This window comes from Lytechinus variegatus, chromosome 15, assembly GCF_018143015.1.
Source record: "Lytechinus variegatus isolate NC3 chromosome 15, Lvar_3.0, whole genome shotgun sequence".
Lineage (NCBI taxonomy): Eukaryota > Metazoa > Echinodermata > Echinoidea > Temnopleuroida > Toxopneustidae > Lytechinus > Lytechinus variegatus.
The window spans coordinates 17,320,981-17,342,291 of NC_054754.1; the positions used below are offsets into that span (position 1 = coordinate 17,320,981).

Below are 21,311 nucleotides of genomic sequence, written 5' to 3' on the forward strand. Positions count from 1 at the left end.
ATCCCGTAACCTCACAGAGCAGACCGATGCAACGAAACATTGTTCAAGAAAAGGGAATAAGATACAATGTATAATACTTGATCTTTTATATTACATGACCAATACAAAGAAAGTAGTAAACTTAAACTAAGAGGAATATTAAAGAAAGAAATGAAGATTAAAATATCGTTATTTAATATCTTTATTTTCATATGAATTAAAAAGTAAATTTGATACATTACTTAGGGATGTATTTAAACTAATAACGTTTATTTTTTCCCCAATGGTTCCCTAATATTCAACTAAATAAGAACTTCTACTAGGATAACAATACTATTAAAATACATGTCATTTGTTATATGTAATTTTGTCAAGTAGTAAATAGGGAAAGCTGTAAAGGGATTTCCCCCTCTTTTTGAGAGGAGTGCTTTAACAAATGGAATTAGTTCTAGGCCATTGATCATTCAAAGCCTTTTAATGACTAAAGAGATAAATCATTTTATCTAAACTTTCAAACTCCTAATGCATTTCCTGATTTTTTTTTCTCACATAAAATCATATTTCCTTATCTCCTTTACCCATCTAGATCTATCTGTGCAAAGCTATCAGAATAATGTGATGTCTATTAGATTGATGGCCCATTAAGAAGAAGACTGAGAAGAAAAAATAAGAGAAGTGAGTAGAGGGAGAATAAGAATCTAATAAAAGAAAATAATCAGAAAAAGAGAAAGGAGGATTATCATGAAGAGACAGAAAGGAAAACAAGTGAAGAGGAAGGAGGGAGAAAGGAGTAGAAAAAATAATAAAAAATAAAAAGGACACGCAGAAAATAATAAGAAAATGAGGATAATAATAAAACAACAGAGGAGGGAGAAGAGCAAGAAGGAAAAAGGAAAGAGGTGAAATATCCAATATGCAGATAAGTCATGCCTACATACAAATAATGTATTATGCAATATTTTCTTATGAGTTATCTGCTCCAGATGACAAATGAAATTCAAATCTTTGAACTTCACATGCACTCGTTGGATTCTCCTGATCGAATGATTTTTACTTCTAAAATACCCATCACTGATTTTGTCATTCCAAAACCACCTGTCTTTTTTAAATCTAGATATTCTTACACTCAGCAAAAAATGGTATTAAACATACACCAATGATTATCCAAAGAGGAACAGTGGTATTGACACCAGGGTAGAATACACGGTGTTAGTCCAACATATCTGTCATTTTAGCACTATTTGGTAAAATGAGCAACACCCATGGTGTAAAATTAACACCAAAGGTTGTGTTCCCCCCAACACACTGACTGGTGTCACCTTTAACACTACTTTTTTTTCAAAGAGCACAAGATTCTTACTATGGAGTTTTGGGTATGTTACTAATGACAAAGCACATTCAATTAAGAAACATTCATTCAAAATGGTATATCATCAATAAAACTACATGTATAGGCCTATAGCTTAACTTTCCAATCATACTGCCATCAGAAAGGATAACATTCCAATAGATTACATATATCAATATCAATGGAAAAGATTCAAATGCACAATTATTTTGACTTTTTTGAGGGGTTGAATTCTTCAAAATTGGCTTCTTCTGATTTTTTGTTGGTGTTTTTAGTTATTGATGTTTGTCAAAAAAATACTTGTTCTAGTTCTTTATTAGCCAACCGTTTGTAATTCGGGATAAACAACACTTCTTGCACCAGACCTGGGTCCGTTACATACAGGTAATGAAACTGTAAAAATGAAGTGCTAATTTAGCACTTACAGTGCTTGTATAGTGACCGCACTGCGAGTGCTGATTTTCTAGTTTAAATTTGAACTAGAAAAGCAGCACTTGTTTGCAGTCACTATACAAGCACTGTAAGTGCTAAATTAACACTTCATTTTTTTTACAGTGTACAAGTCCCATATACATGTATTGCACCTCTGATAGGTTGAACATCAACTTGTGTTTGGTTGAAACTCTTTGTGAAACAGGCCCCATTCCAGGTAGCCTCTGTTTCACCCGACAGCTTGGTGTCAAGTTTTCTTCAACCACAAGAACTTGAGCTTTGCATGAGATTGAATTACATCAGTGGTTTAAACAGAAAAATGAAGAGATTACTTCAACCTCTACTCTCTGGATAGTGATAGTGTAATGAAAGTAATCCAAACTGAAGAGGACATTTCAAAAGTCAAAGACAATATAGCCTTTTAAAATCAGAGTACGAAATAATTCTTTATGTAATATGAGACCTCATTATTTGTCATGTTTATTAGTGCAATTTTCTTTATGTTTAATCTATATGTAAGGTCATGTCAACATTTGCAATTTTTTCATTAAGTTTCCATGTAAAAGCCAGTCAATGAAAACATTTCTATATTTTATACATCAAGGACTAATTAATTCGAATTGGAATGAAGAAAATTGAATTGAAATTGAGATGCAAAATCATTCCATCATGTTTCAATCATACAATTCAATATATTCAAAATGACGCAGTACAGTTCAATTTGTACCTTTGCTCACTCTGTCATACTCCAACTAAAAATTGAAAAACAAATCATTGCTATATTCCAAAAAATCATCTTACAAATGTCCAATATTGTTTAGTTGTAAGGCATCCATTGGGACTTGATGAATATATTCTGAAGACTAAAAATGTCATGCATTTGTGGGTGCTTAGTGAAAATAGTCTATAAATAATCTGATTCCAAAATATTCATAGAAATATCAGCAAAATAATTTACCTATATCCCCACAATTTCAGAACAACCTGTGGGAGCTTGGATTAGTATTCAAGGTATATTTTATGCCATGACAATCATAATTATTTTTCCAACTATGGACCCATCTTATGAATAAATAATTTCAAAACAGTTACAAATTTGAAATCAAATCTCGACAGTGGAGTTAAACAGATCGAGTTCTGGTCACACTAGCAGTAAAATTGCTGCTTTTGTCATTATTATTATTTCTGTAACAAATGATCACCCATAAGATCGTTGAATCAATATAGGTAAATCCCTTTGACTTAACACTTGCTTTATCATAAGTCTCTAAGCACTCTATGGTAATACAGCATAATTACCCTGGCTTCAGCAGAGCAGCTGTTATGTGTGCAGCATTTCAACGAATAATTCCTGCCACGTATCCATTCACCTCAACAAGGTTGATTGCAGCACATTGTCGACCTTGTTTTGCTAATGGAACTAACGCCATGGCTGGGATCCAAGCCCATGACTCTATTTTAAAAAGTCTAGAGATAGTCTTCTGGGCCAAAGGCCCCCAGTGGCGGACCGTGACCCAGAGGAAACAAAGCATTGATGGGGCACAGCATTGTTCACAAACAATACAGTGCCCCTCCAATGCTTTGTCTCCTCCGGGTCAGTCCGCCACTGGGCTCCATATCGAGGTATTGAGCGTTGATCCAACGAGGGAAGTCAGTAATCGATGGGTTTAACTAACAAACAGCAGAATCACAAGGAATTGATGAAGACGAATGGAAGCATTCCGGGAAGACACGGTTGCAAAGGCAACTGTCATCTATCATGGTTTGCTTACAAGATTGCACAACAGACAAAGAGTAAAAAGTGGGCAGTTCTGGGTCAAAACAGGAATGGTGTTAGCTTAAATCACACTTGCCTAGATATTTTCATAGAATATACAGTCAAACTTGTCTTAGCAGCCAGTTATTTAGAGGGAAAACCTGTCTTTTGTGGCCACCAGGAAAAATCGTGATACAGAACCTGCATATGTCCGGTGGCCACTTTTTTTTCTTGAGCGATATTAAAGACATGATGGCCATATTTTTTTAATGTTTTTATCGGTGGTGGAACATCTTAACCAGACAAAATATGGGGGTGAGCTACTGTGTGTTAACAACGGCTCAACTGCCCCCCCCCCCCCCGAAAAAAGAATGTTGTCTGATGAGAACTTTAAAGCACCACTGGATATTGAATTTCAAAGAGCAACGTTATAAATTTTGTATCAATCATTGTAGAACTTTTTTCACTTTCAAATATTGCGAGGCTGATTTAGTTACTTTTCATCTTAAATGAGTTGATTTTCAGAAAATGGACAGATATATGCAAAAATATGATCAAAAGACACAAACCTACATTTATCTTTAAGATGAAAATCCATTCAATGATTCCTGATACATACAGTGTTTGCAAATTGAAGCATTTTGTCTCCTTCAAGTATGGATATGTAATATGTATTTCAACACCCTTACTTGTCATGAAATTGTGATGAAAATGAGCTTACTAATTTTCTAAGGATCTTATAATCAAATTCAAACACGTATCGCATCACAAAGATTGAGAGTCATAATGCCCTCCAGACACTAACTACTACCTATTCCTAATCACTTCGGAGAGATGGAGTAGAGTCGTCTGGCGATTCCTTTTTGAGCCCCACATATATGTTTACAGTATCCATCTGTTCATTTAGCTTTTAACTTTAGCAGGTCCTCATTAATCTCTCTCTTACTCCAATTTATGCTTGTATACTAGAGGGAAAGGGAGTAGATAGCCATGAAAGCTGACTATAAGAGAAGAGGGAAATAATAATGAAAAGCAGATTAAGAGGCCTTTTGAGGCTTCTTTGTCACCAGTACTTGTTCTTTGTATTTGCAGTCAAGACTGGGTGAGGTATATGACACACTCAACAGTAATAATGGTAAAGAGCATATTTCACCTTTAAAAACATAGAACAAATGATACACTCTGAATTGGATGTACATGGATACAAAATAACAATCTAGTGGAGTGTTTCACGAAACATCTGATCAGTGAATTTCACTGACGAACTTGCTCTGAGCCAATCAAATGCATGAATTTCAGTAGCTTATAACAAATAGAGAAAATCACTGACTATACTAACATTGATGGAAATAGGTTTCCCTGATCATGATCAGCAGTGGAAGGAGACCAGGCAAATATTTGCTTTTATTTAATTCAAATTATTATTTATGAAACTGGTGGAACCATAGAGGACGAGGGGATCCACCTTATGATTCTTCAAGAAGCATGGAGCAGGGGGGGGGGGATTTGTGGTGAAAGAAAAGAGAGGGAAATAAGAAAAATTAAACAATTAAAAACAGGTATGGATAATGTAACTCTATGTTATAGTGTTGTTATTAGCACTAACAGAAAAGCTTTCATAAAAAAGATGGGGAAAATTAATGCAATATACATGCACCCTTTCTGCTGGATGGGCAAGACCTCAAGATTCCAGAGACACCTTACTACCCATCCCTCCTGCGAATTCAAATTAGATGCCTCGATATTCAGCTCACGGACATGGCGAGGATCAGTGAGCTTTATATCGGTGTCAGCGGTGGGATATCTGATGTTTGAAGAGAGTAGCCGTGATTGCTCGCATGATATGGGTCTTCCGTTGGACAGTTTTCCCCCGGATGTTGCATTAGAATGCTAGGATGGGTAGCACTACTGCTTTATGTGATGATCGCTTCAGTAAATAATTTAGTACAAACAACGTTTTGGTCCTTTCTTGATAATGCACACCAACAAACACAATTCACGGGGGGGGGGGGGGGGGGAATTTAGTGAGAAAAATAGCATCTCTTCACATACACCAGTTGATAAGACCACCTTTTTTCTTAAAAGTTACAATAATGAAGAGATTAAACGAAAACTTACCTGTTTGAAGTTTGATCTCCATTTTATGAAGTAGGTGTAGTGAAGAGCTAATGTGAGAAGCCCGCCCCGCGCATGCGCCTTGCCACAATTCAACGTGAGGACAGAGTTTAAAAACCCCACGTAGTGCCCACTGGAGTAGTTTTCAAATTCTGGGTAAAATTTCCCATCCACTACGTGGAGGTAAATAGTATGTAGGTGTGTGAAGCTATAACCCCTCTTAGACCTTCAGTTAACCAAACATGGGAGGGAGTGGAGGGCACATTAGCTCTTCACTACACCTACTTCATAAAATGGAGATCAAACTTCAAACAGGTAAGTTTTCGTTTAATCTCTTCATTTTATTTCGAACGGTGTACGTTCGATCTAATGTGAGACTTTAAAGTAAACTCTGGCCTCGAAACCATAACTGAAAAGACAAATGTTTGACGTAAAACTCACATGAGCTATTTACAAATCCGTTACTTCATTGGTCGAATCTGCAGTATCCCCTAAGAGCGCAGACACAAACGAGTCAACTTCCTCTACTATTGGCTTGTTATAGAATTCCTGGAATGTTGCTTCTGACCTCCATCCCACATGATGCATAATGTTTTCTACTGGTAAAGTCCTGCCAACTTTAGAGGCAGCAGCAGATCGCGTGGAGTGGGGTTTAAACACCCCAATGTCTATACCTGCTTTAGACATTACTAACTTAAGCCATCTGGCAATAGTATCCCTAGACACACGGCAATGTGGTTTCCGGGTGCTGATAAACAGGTAGGTTTCCTGTCCTCTAAGAGGCCTAGTACGGCCAACATATTCTAACAAATGCGTATAGATGCAAACACGTGAGTCATGTCCATACTTCTTAAGCACTAACTTCTGCCCAGTTTTTCCTGGTTTGCTTGTTTTTAACAGTTCATCTACTGAAAAGGTGACTGCTGAGTCTGTAACATCCATACTGGTGATACTAAGAAGGTGAAGGGTCTGCTGTCGTTGAGCAGACACTAATGCTAAGAGCATGCAAGTTTTCATTGTCAAGTCCTGAAGGGATAAGGACGTCAGGGGCCATAATCCTCGCAAATAAGATAATACAATTGTCACATCCCAAGTTCTTTCATACCTAGGTCTGGGAGGCTTCAAATTAAACACACCCTTCATGAAGCGGGTAACAAGTGGATGTGTACTAAGACTGATACCATCTGACAAAGTCACTGTAGCTGCCAGTGCTGATCTAGCTGTATTAACCGCACTGTATCCTACTCTCTCATATAATGAACTCAAGAATTCTAGCACAGCTATCACAGATGTTTGCACTGAATCAATTTTTCGTGTGCGACAAAAGTCCAACCACTGGTTAATGTAGGTAGCATACTGCTTAGTTGTTGAGGGCCTCCAGGCAGCAAGGATAATGTCTGCAGTCGATCTCGAAAGGCCCTTGTCTTGGAGGTCTTTCCTGACAATCTGCAAGACATAAGGTTTAAACGGTTAATCAGTGGGTGACTGTCCCTGGTATTTGGGAGAGTAATCAAGTATTTTCCCTTTGGAAGAATGATGGGCTTACTGATGAGCATTGTCAGCAATTTCCCAAACCATGGCTGAGTGGGCCATCTAGGCACTATCATCATGACTTCACATTCATCAATTTCTATTTTTTGCAAACACTTTCCAATTAAACAAAAAGGTGGGAAGGCATAGAGCAACTTCCCTTGTTGCCAAGTGATAGAGAAAGCATCTGTGCCCACTGCACCTGGGTCTGGGAGCCATGAAACATACGTCTCAACTTGAGCATTAAGGCGTGTTGCAAATAGATCAATCTCTGGCCTACCATGGATATCACACAATTTCGAAAAAACATCTTTATCTAATGTCCACTCCAGTTGGTCATTGAAATTACGTGACTTTTTGTCTGCTATAGTATTCATCACACCCGGCAAGTGTTTAGCTGAAACTGAGATATCTCTCTCAATACACCAGCTCCAAAAAACCTTAGCAAGTTCGTTACATGATGGGGATTTCATTCCACCATAATTGTTTATGTAGGCAACTGCCGTGACATTATCTGACTCCAAAGACACATGTATGTTCTTTTTATTGGAACAAAATGATTGCATAGCTAGGAAGGCTGCCTTTAATTCTAAATAGTTAATCTCATTATTCTGTGCTCTGATCTCTTCTTGAGCATTCCAACGTCCTCCCACATGGACCGAACCATTAGATGCACCCCAACCTAAACCAGAGGCATCACTTGTGATATGCATAGCCGGGGCTTGCTTAGAGATTCGTGATTTTGAGCATTGAATGTTTGAGATCCACCACCTCAAGTCATCCTTAGCAGCCCTTGACAGGGTCATATCGCGGTCATAGTGACCTTTATTGAGCTTAAGTGCTTTTTGTTTCTCTCTCTCAAGCTCTCGGTAATGTAGCTGACCAAATTGAACACCCGGAAAAGCTGCAACAAGCTTTCCAATTACTGTTGACACAAAACGTATTGTTACTGTGCCGGATGATAGTAGTTGGGAACACAAAAGGCTAATTTCTTGAGTCCTTCTCTCTGTCAGCCTGACACACATGCTTTGAGAGTTCAGTATACAACCTAAAAATGTTATTTCTTGTACAGGCTTCAGGATTGACTTTTGGGGGTGGATGACAAAGCCTAGGTCAGATAATATTTGGGCTGTGTCTCTTACAGCTTCTTGTGCTGCTTGGCTTGAATTGGCAACTATCAACGTATCATCAATATAGGCTACTACACTGTGCCCTTTGCACCTCATAACTGACAAAGGAGGTTTTAGGAGTTTTGTAAATATCCTTGCCCCGAACTGAGCCCATTTGGGAGTGATTTAAATTGCCATAAATCTTTGTTCCAATAGAACTTAAGATATTTCCTATGATGCACAGCAATAGGCACAGAGTAATATGCATCCTTGAGGTCTATTGAAGCTAAGAAGCAATCTGATCTCAGTAATTGGAGTGCAGTCTCTAGAGTATCCATCTTAAAATGATGATATTCTAAATGATCATTCAATCGTGACAAATCTAAAATCATCCGATGGCTACCATCTTTCTTAGGCCTTGTAAATATATTGGAGATGAATTCTCCTTGCTCATTCACAGATTTTTCAATCACACCTTTGCTCTGAAGACGATCAATTTCAAGAGTTACGGCCTGTTTTTCCCTTTCATCTAATTTATATGGATAAGGAATATGATCTTGGACTGGTGGTCCATTTTCATTGAACTCTAATTCATAACCAGAGACTGTTTTAAGAATATTACTGTCAGAAGTGATTGCTTTCCAAGCTTCAATATGACTCCTCAAACGTCCACCAATCTGCTCAAAAACTGAACATTCACTTACTTGTGATATGTGTTGTCTTGCTTGCCCTTCTGGCATGTCTTCTACCGTCTCTCTGGATTTGGGTAGGTTGAGGCTGGCTTGCCCCGCTTGGGTTTCATGGGGCGGTGACCCCTGGTTGGTGCTTGCTGGAACGGGGCGGCAAACTGCCCCTGCCTTCCGCCTAAAAAAGGCTGGTGTCCCAAGCTTGAACTTGAAGATGACACCCATCCAGCATCCTGGTATCTCTGGCTGGGTTTAGCATACGGCTTTGCAAAAGGCCTGGCAAATCCTCCAGCTGCAACCGGCCCTTGACTGGGATTGGTTCGATATCGATGCTTCCGCATCACTCCCACTGCCTTTTGTTCTTCATCCATTTCCTTTATGGTCCTGGAAAGTTCATCTCCGAACAACCACTGCGTGGTTTTTACAGAGGGTTTGCACAAGTAAGTGTATCTAGGGTGCAATTCCGGTTTGATAAAATTTTTACGGAGCTGGTTTAGTTCGAAATGTGCATTCCCTAACAATGCCACGGCATCTTGTTGGGTTTCATTCAGCTCAGGCACGTCCTTTAAGGAGTTCATAAGAGCAGTAATCCCTTTAACTAAAGGCCTCTGGCACCTCTGAATTTTCATATCAAGTGTACGGGCATGAGGACGCAGATTATCCCAAACCAACGGGTTAACTCGAGGAACTAGCAGGTGAGTGGAGTTAGCAGGTCTCATATACTTCTCGCATGTCCCTGCCAAATATTTTTCCTCGAGTGGGTGTGTAAGAAGAAAATCAACACTTCGTGCGTGCTCAGATCCAAGAACGTCGCCTACCTCAGCAGAGACAGCGAACCTAGAAGCGAACCCAATTTCTTCCTGACCTGATCATCAGTTTGCAGGGTATTAGCATCAGTTACATGTTTAGTCAGTCTTCGTTTCTTGGCAACTTCAACCTGCTGATCTGGAGCAGTGTCAACCGGCTGCATAGTTTCAGAGGATGCGTAAGTAGGAGAGTCTGGGTACCCCATCTCTATATCTACGTCCATTTGAGTAGATCTATCATAATCATAATCATGTTCTCCATAGTCTGCATGTTCATAAACATCCCCATAATCATATTCTTCAGGGTCATAATCACGCGTATGATCCCGCTCAAACCTGTGAGTACGTGCACTGCCTGCACCACCAGGCCTACATCTAGATTTTTGTTTATCACTCTGAGTCTGAGGTTTTGTTTGTGACTGTGAGCACAAAGTCTCTAACATAGACTTGATCTCTATCCGCTCCTCCCGGGAGCGTTTCAACTCCTCCTCAAGTTTTCCCATCCTGCTTACCAAACTTATATTCTTAGTTTTCTTCATACCTGGTTCCGCGGAACCGGTACTTGCCGTACCGGGCGAGCTTGAGCTCCCTCCCTTGGCGGCAGCGGTAGCTGTAGCGGCGGCTGTAGTCCCGGGCGCACCCGAAGCTCCGGCGGAGGACCCGCTCACGGCGTGGTCCGAGAAACAATGCCTGACCCCGCAGGATCGACAGACAATTTCTTCTTTTGGCTTGGGCCCGCAGGCTCGCCAGTTTTCCTCTTTGTGCAGGAGCCCGCAGGCTCCACTTTCTCCGAATCCTTCATGATGTTTTAGTCGAAAAAGGAGAAATTTTCTGAACTTTTGTAGGTCCACAGATCTTCAAAAGTGTAGTGGCAAACGCAAAACGTAGCGAAAGTGGCAAGGCGCATGCGCGGGGCGGGCTTCTCACATTAGATCGAACGTACACCGTTCGAAATAAAATACAGTGTTAAATCTGTCTTATAACCACCAAATTTTAATGAAATAAATATGAAGGAAATATAAATATGAATGAATATGAAGAAAATATTGAAGTAATCAGACAGCTTTATACATTTTCAAAGAATGGATGATTTTAGTATTATGATAAAGTTGGTCAGAGTCTCAGCATTGCATTTCTTTATTCCCCAAATAAAGATGTAAACACACCTAACGATGACACTTGGCTTGCTTCCAATCTAAATGTCACAATACACAGAACCCAGGTCTATCCTGTAGTACTGAAGCGTTTCTCAGTACGGATTTAAGCACTGCTGTAACAAAAAAAAAGCACTCAACCGAATGTTTCGGTTTTCAACATAAGCATAGAATCAGTTAATGAAGTGTGTATTCACAAGCAGTGACCCATTTCACTATTGCCTCTTATTTTCTTGAGAGTGAAGAAGGTACAGAGTTACACTATCTGGTTTGGGCCAACAAAATCAATACCAGGTGCACTTTGTGTTTGGATGAGTATGCAGGTGTTAGTGTACCCAATTCACATCTGAAATATAAGATTTGATTTTTTCATTACAATAAAGATTTTAATTAATTCTTTGACCTTTTGTGTTTAAGGAAAAATATTTACTTCTACATTTGAACTGCTGTAACTATATACAAAACCAACTTTTTGTTAAGCATGTGAAAGACAAATGTTGCAAGAAAAGAGAATATGGTTACAAAGAAACAGTTCTTTAATCATGACCTTTGTTGTTAAATGTTACTGCCCTTGTGCTCTCACACCTCCCCACCCCTTCGAGTTTGATCAAGGACTGACTAGGAAAATGCAGGTACTTGAGACAACTTTGGTTACTTTGTTACTGCACTGTGTGAAATAAATTGATATCAATCGAGTGGGGTAAAATTAAAGAAAAACTGACCAGTCATTTAAACAACTGAAGTTAATCAATCCTAATAAAAAGAACTTACAAAATAAATAAAAACATCTCCATCCCTTCCCAGTAATCCACTCTTTCCTTAAACCAATGGATTGAGAGCCAATAAGTCAGAAGCAAATTGTGTATTCCCCTAGTCTTCTCTTCTCACAAACCAATATAAACAGGCACTGTTTATATGGGGGCGCAAAGAAGTGGTTTTGCTTTCTTCCCAGGCACTGCCTCAATGTGATGATACTAGGTCACATTAAACCGCAGAGACCTGGGTACCGTGACATGATACAAATAGCCAGTGATTTCCGATATAAACTACTGAAATCCTTACATTCGAATGGCTAAGAGCAAAACTCTTAGTGAAAAACACTCATTGTTTACTGCATTGCTTCCCTGACATTTAATTTGCTCAAACTGCTCTGGTGACAATTGCTAAGGCACCAATGGTTCTAGGCATATGCTAGAGATACATAGGTGCTGGGTTGGGTTTGTTATTGGGATGAGATACTAGAGCACAAAAAATATACAATTACACAACGAGTGGAAGATTGAGCACTTGATCAGCAGGTCCTTCCTGATGGAATATCTTAACTCTCAGTATTCAGATGGCCAACGATCTCTCTTTTTTTCAAATTGGGTTATCCCATTATGCTAATACATTAGCAGCTATGAAAATGACAGACAGAGAGGGATGGTGTTGGCTAATGGTAAGGACATCTACTCATGGTCATAAGGTTGTGAATTCATCTTCCACTCAGCCATTGTCTTCACTTAATAATAAAAATGCCTGAGACTAATTTCTGTTGTCTATAAGGTCAGCCACAAATGACTCCTTTACTTAAAACTTTCCTATGTAGTTGGTTACGCCAGCATTAATACGGTGGATAGCTATGCTACTGAGTTCCTATATACGGGAGTTACTTCAACAGGAAAAGAGACACTTTACTTATCAAGTGGAAACTGCATTTTAAGTACTTGCTCCCCTTTGTCAAAGCACAACATCAAGGTACCACTAAGATATTTTAAAACTACATAAAAGCCTTTCGTTACAACCGTTTCCAAACAGATCATTCATCATCCGAGATAAAGTACCACAAGGACATGATGTTGAAAGACAATTTTCAGAAGAGAGAAATAATTTATGACCCCCCAAAATAGTTGGGATGTTTTCAGATCTTCAGTAGATAGCAGATGATGGTGGGAATAGAAGGGTGGTAGTCTTACTGGATGGGTGGTGAAAAAACCAGAGAAAGGACTAGAAAGATAGATAGATAGATGGACATAGATAAGATAGATAGTATAAAAAGATAATTAGATAGAAAGATAGATAGATAGAGATAGATAGATAAATAGATAGAGATAGATAGATAAGAACCAGAAGGATGTGATGTTTAAAGACAATTTTCAGGAGAGAGAAATAATTTACGACCCCCCAAAATAGTTGGGATGTTTTCAGATCTTCAGTAAATAGCAGATGATGGTGGGAATAGAAGGGTGGTAGTCTTACTGGATGGGTGGAGAAAGAACCAGAGAAAGGGCTAGATAGATGGATGGAAAGATAGATGGATGGATAGTTAGATAAGTACCAGAAGGATGTGATGTTTAAAGACAATTTTCAGGAGAGAGAAATAATTTACGACCCCCCAATATAGTTGGGATGTTTTCAGATCTTCAGTAAATAGCAGATGATGGTGGGAATAGAAGGGTGGTAGTCTTACTGGATGGGTGGAGAAAGAACCAGAGAAAGGGCTAGATAGATGGATGGAAAGATAGATGGATGGATGGATAGTTAGATAAGTACCAGAAGGATGTGATGTTTAAAGACAATTTTCAGGAGAGAGAAATAATTTACGACCCCCCAAAATAGTTGGGATGTTTTCAGATCTTCAGTAAATAGCAGATGATGGTGGGAATAGAAGGGTGGTAGTCTTACTGGATGGGTGGTGAAAAAACCAGAGAAAGGACTAGAAAGATAGATAGATGGACATAGAAAAGATAGATAGATAAATAAATAGATAGAGATAGATAGTATAAAAAGATAGATAGATAGATAGAAAGATAGATAGAGATAGATAGATAAATAGATAGATAGAGATAGATAGATAGATAAGTACCAGAAGGATGTGATGTTTAAAGACAATTTTCAGGAGAGAGAAATAATTTACGACCCCCCAAAATAGTTGGGATGTTTTCAGATCTTCAGTAAATAGCAGATGATGGTGGGAATAGAAGGGTGGTAGTCTTACTGGATGGGTGGTGAAAAAACCAGAGAAAGGACTAGAAAGATAGATAGATAGATGGACATAGATAAGATAGATAGATAAATAGATAGAGATAGATAGTATAAAAAAATAGATAGATAGTTAGATAGAAAGATAGATAAATAGAAAGAGATAGATAGATATAGATAAATAGATAGATAGATAGATAGACAGAAAGATATATAAATGGATGGAAAGATTGGTAGGTAGTGAATAAGATAGATTGGTGGAAAAATAGATAGATTAAAGAAGCATGCATACGTACACTTATACATACATACTTAGTTCATATCTTGCTTAGATGTCAAAGTAAGCTCAATTTGTCATGATTTGGGAAACCATGTTTACTTAATTCAAGATGAGATTCATTATCATAGACGGATGGACGGACAGACCAACAGATGGACAGACAGATGGACGGACAGACAGATAGATAGGAAGATAAAAAGCTCAATGGACAAAATGTTACATAGATGGACAGAGTGTAACACAGATAGAGTATAACACCGATACATCTTGTGCCCTGTGACAAAGAGATTCCAAACCAATCCCATCGTCCAAATGAATTCTTTAGTCTTTACCAAGCAGTCTGCCATAAAAAAATCTGCTTCTACTGTTAAGCTGTTGACTACTCAATTATGTAATTCTAATAGGCTTTATGTAGAGTTCATCTGTTTCTAGCAGGCAATGGGTTAACAAGATAATTGCATGGACTGAAACTATTGAAAGATTGGTTTCATCTATCAAGTTTGGGAATCTACTGAACCAACTTTCAAGTGTTTTGCACTTTTGAATAAGTCTATGTAAAATTTCATAAAACAATGCGAAGGATGTTCATCCAACTTAAAAGAGACTATGAAAAGTGTGTATTTTCTTGACTATCTGTTTTTATCATGAATGGGTGACCGACCATACAAAAAAAATTACAATCAGATGGTCATTTTTTACATTTTGTACACAATTTTGAAGGGGGGGGGGGGCTGAAGCTCCCCCAGCCCCCTTAGTTCTGCTGCCCCTGAATCAAGGGTGGCTATGGATACTGGCATGATATAAAATCCAGAGTACATAAGAAATGCAGTACATTTAGAAATATTCAACTGGAAAGAGAGAGGAAGTGGGGGGAACAGGGAATTTATTAAGTATCCACAAACAGAATGAAAGCTGCAATGAGAAATCTGGATAAACTGGCGCGAAAGAAGTATAGCTTGATGGTGTTGCCAAAATTGGTCTAGCTATACCTTAATTGTGGAAATTTCGTTGAGCGTGGCTGCCCATCCATGGTTTGGCAAAATGGAGAAAATGTCATTTTGAGTTGGGATTATTCAAAATGTAATTACCTTTAAAATTTATTTATGCATACCTAGCAATTAACTGACAATTTTGAAAATGCAAATGTTAGTGTAATTGCAAGTTCTGTTATTCATAAATCTTCTGAGCTCCTCTTTCCCCATTCTGATTGTACTTCTAGTTTTTCTTCCATATCCTTTTTTCATTCCATCTCCTCTTGTGTTACTTTCTTTCTCCTGTTCCCCTCCTCTACCTCTTCTTCTTCTCCTCCTCCTTCTTCTTCTTTCTTCTTCTTCCTCCTCCTCCTCTTCTTCTACCCCTTCTTCTCCTTCTTCATTTTCTTCTTCCTCCTCCTGTTCTCCTTTTTCTTCTTCCACTCTTCTTCCTTCTTTTCTTCTTCAATATCTCTCACCATGCATATTGGTATCCTCTGTGAAATCACAAGTCTAGTTATCCAAAATTCTTCTCCCCCCCCCTCTCATTCTACTTCCTCTGCTTCTGTTTCTTCAATCTCCCCCTCTCTCTTTAATCTCTCAATTCACCTTCCCCTCTCTCATTTTCACATTTTGAATGACATTAATGTTCCAGTCACTCTTTAAAGGGGAATGAAACCTTTGAAACAAATAGGCTTGTGTAGAAAGAGAAAAATCAAAGAATAAGAATAAAGAAAGTTTGAGAAAAATCGGACAATAAATGAGAAAGTTATGAGCATTTAAATATTGCAATCAGTAATGCTATGGAGATCCTCCCATTGGCAATGCGACAAGGATGTGTGATGTCACTGATGAACAACTTTCCTTTTGGTGGACTATAAAATACCCTCAAAATGTCTCTTTTTGCTTTTTCTTATGATGATACAAACTCTTTATCCATGATGTATTTAAAAAAAATATGTACCACATGCCCTCATGTAGAAAGAACACATGATCTATGGATAGATGTGATAAAAGAGGCAATCCAAGTGAAATATATACTATAGTAATGGGGAGAGTTGTTCATCAGTGACATCACACATCCTTGTCGCATTGCCAATGGGAGGATCTCCATAGCATTACTGATTGCAATATTTAAATGCTCATAACTTTCTCATTTATTGTCCGATTTTTCTCAAACTTTTGTTGATCTGTTTCTTTGATTTTTCTGTTTTCACACAAGCTATCTTGTTCCAATGGTTTCATTCTCCTTTAACATCTAGCCATATCAATATGCCTTGATTGATTTTCATTTAAAAGGCAATCAATCTAAAATTGCTCTAGGCAACCTAAAAAATTCCAGGTGGGTGTTTCATAAAGCTTTTCGTAAGGTAAGAACGACTGGTGATCCTTTCATTTGGTAAACGATATACACCATTGGCGATGGTTTAGCGTGTAAGAAAGGTTCACCAGTCATTCTTAAAGTCGCTCTTAACTTACAAACAGCTTTATGAAACGGCCCCCGGCAGTTTTTTTTTCCAATATAACTTCTGTTTTACATCCTAATTGGTACATATATCTCTGTTCCTTGCCTTGGTTGTCTTCTTCAATCAATTTGCGCAACACTTTCCACCCATTCCGCCATTAAAACAGATATTTTCCACTGAAAGCCATCTCTTAATAATTCCTCAAGACAAAAACTGCTACAATTACGAGTTGGCAACTCTATCTTCATATACATTTTTTTGATAGTTTCTGTTTGTTGGTATGGTGAAATGCTGAAAGTAAATTACTCATTTGAATTCAATATCATCAGTTATATTTTCAAAAAAGTAAAATAACTTTTTTTTTAAATTTAGTATCAAGTTTAAGCAGCCTATGCAATTTTCCAAGAGTTATCAATTCAATAGTCAAAGAGATAATCAAATGGAACACACTCTTTGTTGTGTGATATGTTTCTTTGATGAATCGCTACACAACATTTTACGATGTAACAAAATATTTGGAGTTAATCATGCAACATACATGCATGTGCCCTTTTAACCAATATTCTACCAAATCTTCCTTCTTCAGTGAATAATGACAACTTCCTTGCAAACAGAAAGAAATCTAGTCATGCTTTCATAAAATTGTACAAAAAAGGCTTCCATCGAAGAAGTAATAACAACCTGTTTAATTAAGAGCCAATTGTCCAGGCTTATAATTATAAACGGCTGTGTGAATAGGGGAGTGAGCTCATTGCTAATTATCTGCCTATACTCGTAACAGACATGAGATCGTCAGAATGTACTATATAATTATTTGGAGTCAACAAGTTAATTATAACAAAACCTGTATCCAAGGACCGGAGAGCACTGGAATGCACAACTAATTACAAAGAATGTTTTGATCAATGGCAATAAAGTAATCTACTGTTCATAAATTGCCTCAAAGCTTTAAATAATAAAAATATATGGATAAGTTTTGGTAAAATTATTACTGTCTGCAATTCTTATATTCAAGTACTGTAGGTGTGCGCTTCATTGGCATCTGGCTAGAATACTCCCAAGAGAGTGGAGGATGTGCACACATTGTGCACATGAATTTAATCTGATGACCGGGGTACTAATTATCTGTAAGGGCTTAGATATGTACAATGTATGTCTTATGTGCATTATTATAAAGGACAGATTTTTATTATCATTGCATAGTTATATGAACATCTTTTACTTCTTGTAAATATTTCTTATAGATGATTTTCCAAGTAAATGATTTTGAGTAAATTATTCACACATGTAATTACATGATTGATGAGATAGGCCTATGCTGCAAGAGTGTATGGGGTGTTAATGTAATGGTGTTTCGGTGTTTAAACAGTCACCTCACAGCTAATACTGATTTAGCCTTCACATCTCTATTTTTCAAGTGCATATTCTAAGAAATGTCTGTAAAATGCAAAATCAGTTGTAAAAAATGATATATTTTTAACCAGCATCGTTCGTTCAAATATCAAACAAAAAACTGTTGTTTAAACAAAAGTCGCATGCCAGATAAATTGTGATTATAACCAACAGTTGGTAGGTTCACATGCTAACCAATTTTAGGCTGGTTAAAAAATTATGAGAGTGTAAATACTCACGATGGTTCCGATCTCCGAGGACTCTGGGAATAGCTCGCTATCTTGCTATACCTTGCTTTGTCGCTGGAAGCCATGTTTTATTTCAAAGTGGCATTGACACTCACTATCCTCATAAAGACAGTATATTTATGCGTGTATTCCTCTATATTCCTTGTATAACTGAGCTATACCAAAGGACTTGTTGAAACGATAGTAGAATTAACATCAAATACTCTCCTCAGTAGTCCTCAGGAGTTTTTCAATTGATCAAACCATGTACAAGATAAACCCAACTACTTCAAAGGTGCATATTGTGATCTGAATACAACAACCTGTATAAGTTTCCACCATTCCAAAGACTACCTTCCTTTAATACTGAAGGCTGTTATTGCAATTCGATCAGAGGTTGAATGTTCAATATTGTACGTCATGAAGAAATACTAGCGTTTCGAAACAATGTGTGATCCTATGCAGTTTCTCTGTAAGAGGAAGCTCTATCCACAAGGAGAGCAAAAGTAAGAAGTCATCGCTGAATTACACCTTGGTGAAATAAGCAGCAGTGCTACACTTGAGAATAGCTAGAGGATGAAGAAATGTTAATAAAGATGAATACCGACGGTAGAGCGTACAGACTTTTGGAGTACCCTTATATATTGGCTGGCAATTTATAAGCTACCTTAATTGATGTGTACACATTCTCTGCACAGTTGACACATTGCAGCATCCCTGGTTGTCTTTGATTAATGACCGTAATGTCATGCGCCTCGACGCACCATACCTAACACAGCAGGCTTGATACAATTTCCAAATCAATAGGCCCTAAATGATCTATGCACATGAAGTCTTATAGCTATATCTGTTAATATATTCATTTATATGCTGACCTCGCCAGTTGGGATGTCCATCAAGCAGTGATCAAGTACTGCAGATGATTGCACATTTTCACAAAGGCAGAATCTAATCAGAGTTCTGTACAATTTGAGCCGAGCATGGATGTCAGCTGGTTTTAATATAAGCAGCAGTTGTTCACAAAAACGTGCAATCAAAGCTTGTGTAAGTTTTATCAAAGCAGCATAACTTGTGTGACAGAATAAAGGAGGTAATCACTGACATCTGGTTCCCCTAAATGGCAAAAGTCAAGCCAGGTTATGATGTAAACTTGGTTGTTTTTTAAAATAAGCAGCAGTTGTTCACATCAGGCATGCCACTGGTGCTGCAGCGTAAATTAATCTATCCAGCATGACTTGTGTTACAGACCAAAAACATTAAGCGGTGACAAGTCAGCTAAAATATTATGAAATTCAACACTGTGGTCTGCTTGTTATCAGCAGTTGGTCGTATCAGGGCGCATCATCCCAAATATCACATAAGGCGCAATATTTCTCTTATATGGTAACAAGGTCAGCATATTTCTGAATCAAATTTGTGACACAAGGGCTGATTTTATATATTCATCAGCAGACGTTCTTAAAAAGAATGTGTATCAATATTCATAGTCCATTGAAGGGACATAAAGCACTGTGAGCTAATAGCATGTGATATGCAATGAATAATAGCGGTATATTAACATGAGACACCCATCTAGCAGGTCCTTGTGGTAAATCAAGGACTTTATAGTCAGGCTGACACAGCAAGAAATACCAAATGTTATGAAGCTGAATGCACTAAAAACATGGCAAGCTTGAAACTTTCCTACATAAACTAAACGATGCAGAAAACCACCAAAACAGAGAAAATGATGCGGTTTTTAAACAGCTCAATGCATACAAGATATCATTTGCCTTTTGTTCTGGCAGAACTCAAGATCTCGATGTTGATTCCTCAGATATTCTATATCAATATTCGGTGATGAATGTTCTATAAATCCATGTGCATTAGGAAAATACTTTCAGAGGCATCTGCATAATACTCAATGGGCTAAAAACAATCTCAACAAGAAATCCAATCATGAATGGTTGCGACATCTGCTGGTACAATCAGATGAATTCCAATTATAATCAAAATGAAGCAGCCAAGTGGCTGGGGTACACTTCATGAATAAATGAATAAAAATAAACTGGAGTCTGACACTAAATTGAAAAACCACGATGACCGTGCTAAATCCAACCATTTGCTCAAAATGCCTAACACAAAGAGCATTCCACTGCAGAGAGTCGTTCAGCTCAAAACACAGATGAGAGACTCATAAAAACAGCAACAAGCCTGGAAAATCAGCCAATAAATTATGCAGGATTCGACCAAGTAAAAGAAAATGCATGGATCTCACAACAGCAGCTATAGAAATTGGTTGTTTACATCAATATATCAGAAATTGTATTGGTGGCACAATATGCTATCCAATTGAAAGATGTTTAGATGATGATATTACAACGCTGAATAGCCTGAGCTGAGGTCACCATTACGAGGTTCTGGGTGTCCGTTGGTCGCATCATAGGCGATGAACAGATATGGAACAACAGACGCTTGATCGTTGCAAGTTGCAATATTATCAATTGAGAGCAAAATACTCTTGAAGAGACTACTAAGTAGGGAAATGGCTTGAGACGCACGAGTGCTTGTGCACCGTGTGGTGGACGTCGCCTTAAATTGAAGGCACGCTGGGAAGAGTCACGCTGTGAGCGAGCCGAGCGAGGGCAAGTGTGGGTAGGGGTGTGCATGTGTATGTGTGTATGAGGAGAGGGGACAATATACATGTGTATAGATGAAACTATTGAATGAGAGGCGATAGCATAAGGGGGATAGTGGTGAAAAAGGGAAGAGGCCAACAGAGAATGAGAGATGGAGTTAAGGATGGAAAAAAGAAGAAAATGAATACAAAACAAGGTATGAGATAAAGAAAAGTGATTGACTAGTTGAATAATGTTAATGATTATGAATTGAATCACATTCGGATCAGAAGTGGGATTAAAAGATGATTAGAAGAATCATAAATAGGGAATGAGAGAGACGCACAGTGACAGGTAGAGATAGTGAGAGAAAGGGGAAAGGAATGGGGTGGATAAGAACAAAATAAAACAGTCTGTGCAAAAAAAAAAGGCTGGGGATTGATGAAAAGAGACAGGGCAGAAGGAAAAAGATGAAGAGAAATGAGTTTGAAAAAGAAGAGAA

General features: G+C 38.0%; 2 protein-coding genes across 3 annotated transcripts in view; both read right to left on the bottom strand.

Moving 5' to 3' along the window:
* The window catches only part of LOC121428753 (potassium channel subfamily T member 2-like), a 104,873-nt gene extending 84,113 nt beyond the window's left edge, over nt 1-20,760 (bottom strand). The window contains exon 1 of one of the 2 annotated variants that reach the window (XM_041625571.1): nt 18,225-20,760. In XM_041625571.1, coding sequence (XP_041481505.1) covers nt 18,225-18,298 — 74 coding nt within the window. In that variant the 5' untranslated portion in view covers nt 18,299-20,760. The remainder of the gene's footprint in view (nt 1-18,224) is intronic. The other variant, XM_041625572.1, reaches the window with a different exon arrangement.
* LOC121428754 lies at nt 5,607-9,832 on the bottom strand. The gene is made up of 2 exons (XM_041625573.1): nt 8,974-9,832; nt 5,607-7,076 (listed from the first exon to the last, which is right to left on the bottom strand). Exons 1-2 carry the CDS (start codon nt 9,178-9,180, stop codon nt 6,081-6,083), a joined length of 1,203 nt encoding a protein of 400 aa, XP_041481507.1. The 5' UTR covers nt 9,181-9,832; the 3' UTR covers nt 5,607-6,080.
* Nucleotides 20,761-21,311: the final 551 nt, after the last annotated feature.

Coding starts and splice junctions, on each gene's coding strand:
- LOC121428754 (XM_041625573.1), bottom strand. CDS start 9,180: ATGGGTGTCATCTTCAAGTTCAAGCTTGGGACACCAGCCTTTTTTAGG. Junction 7,077..8,973: donor CAAGACAACACATATCACAA/GTAAGTGAATGT, acceptor TATGTCTTGCAG/ATTGTCAGGAAAGACCTCCA.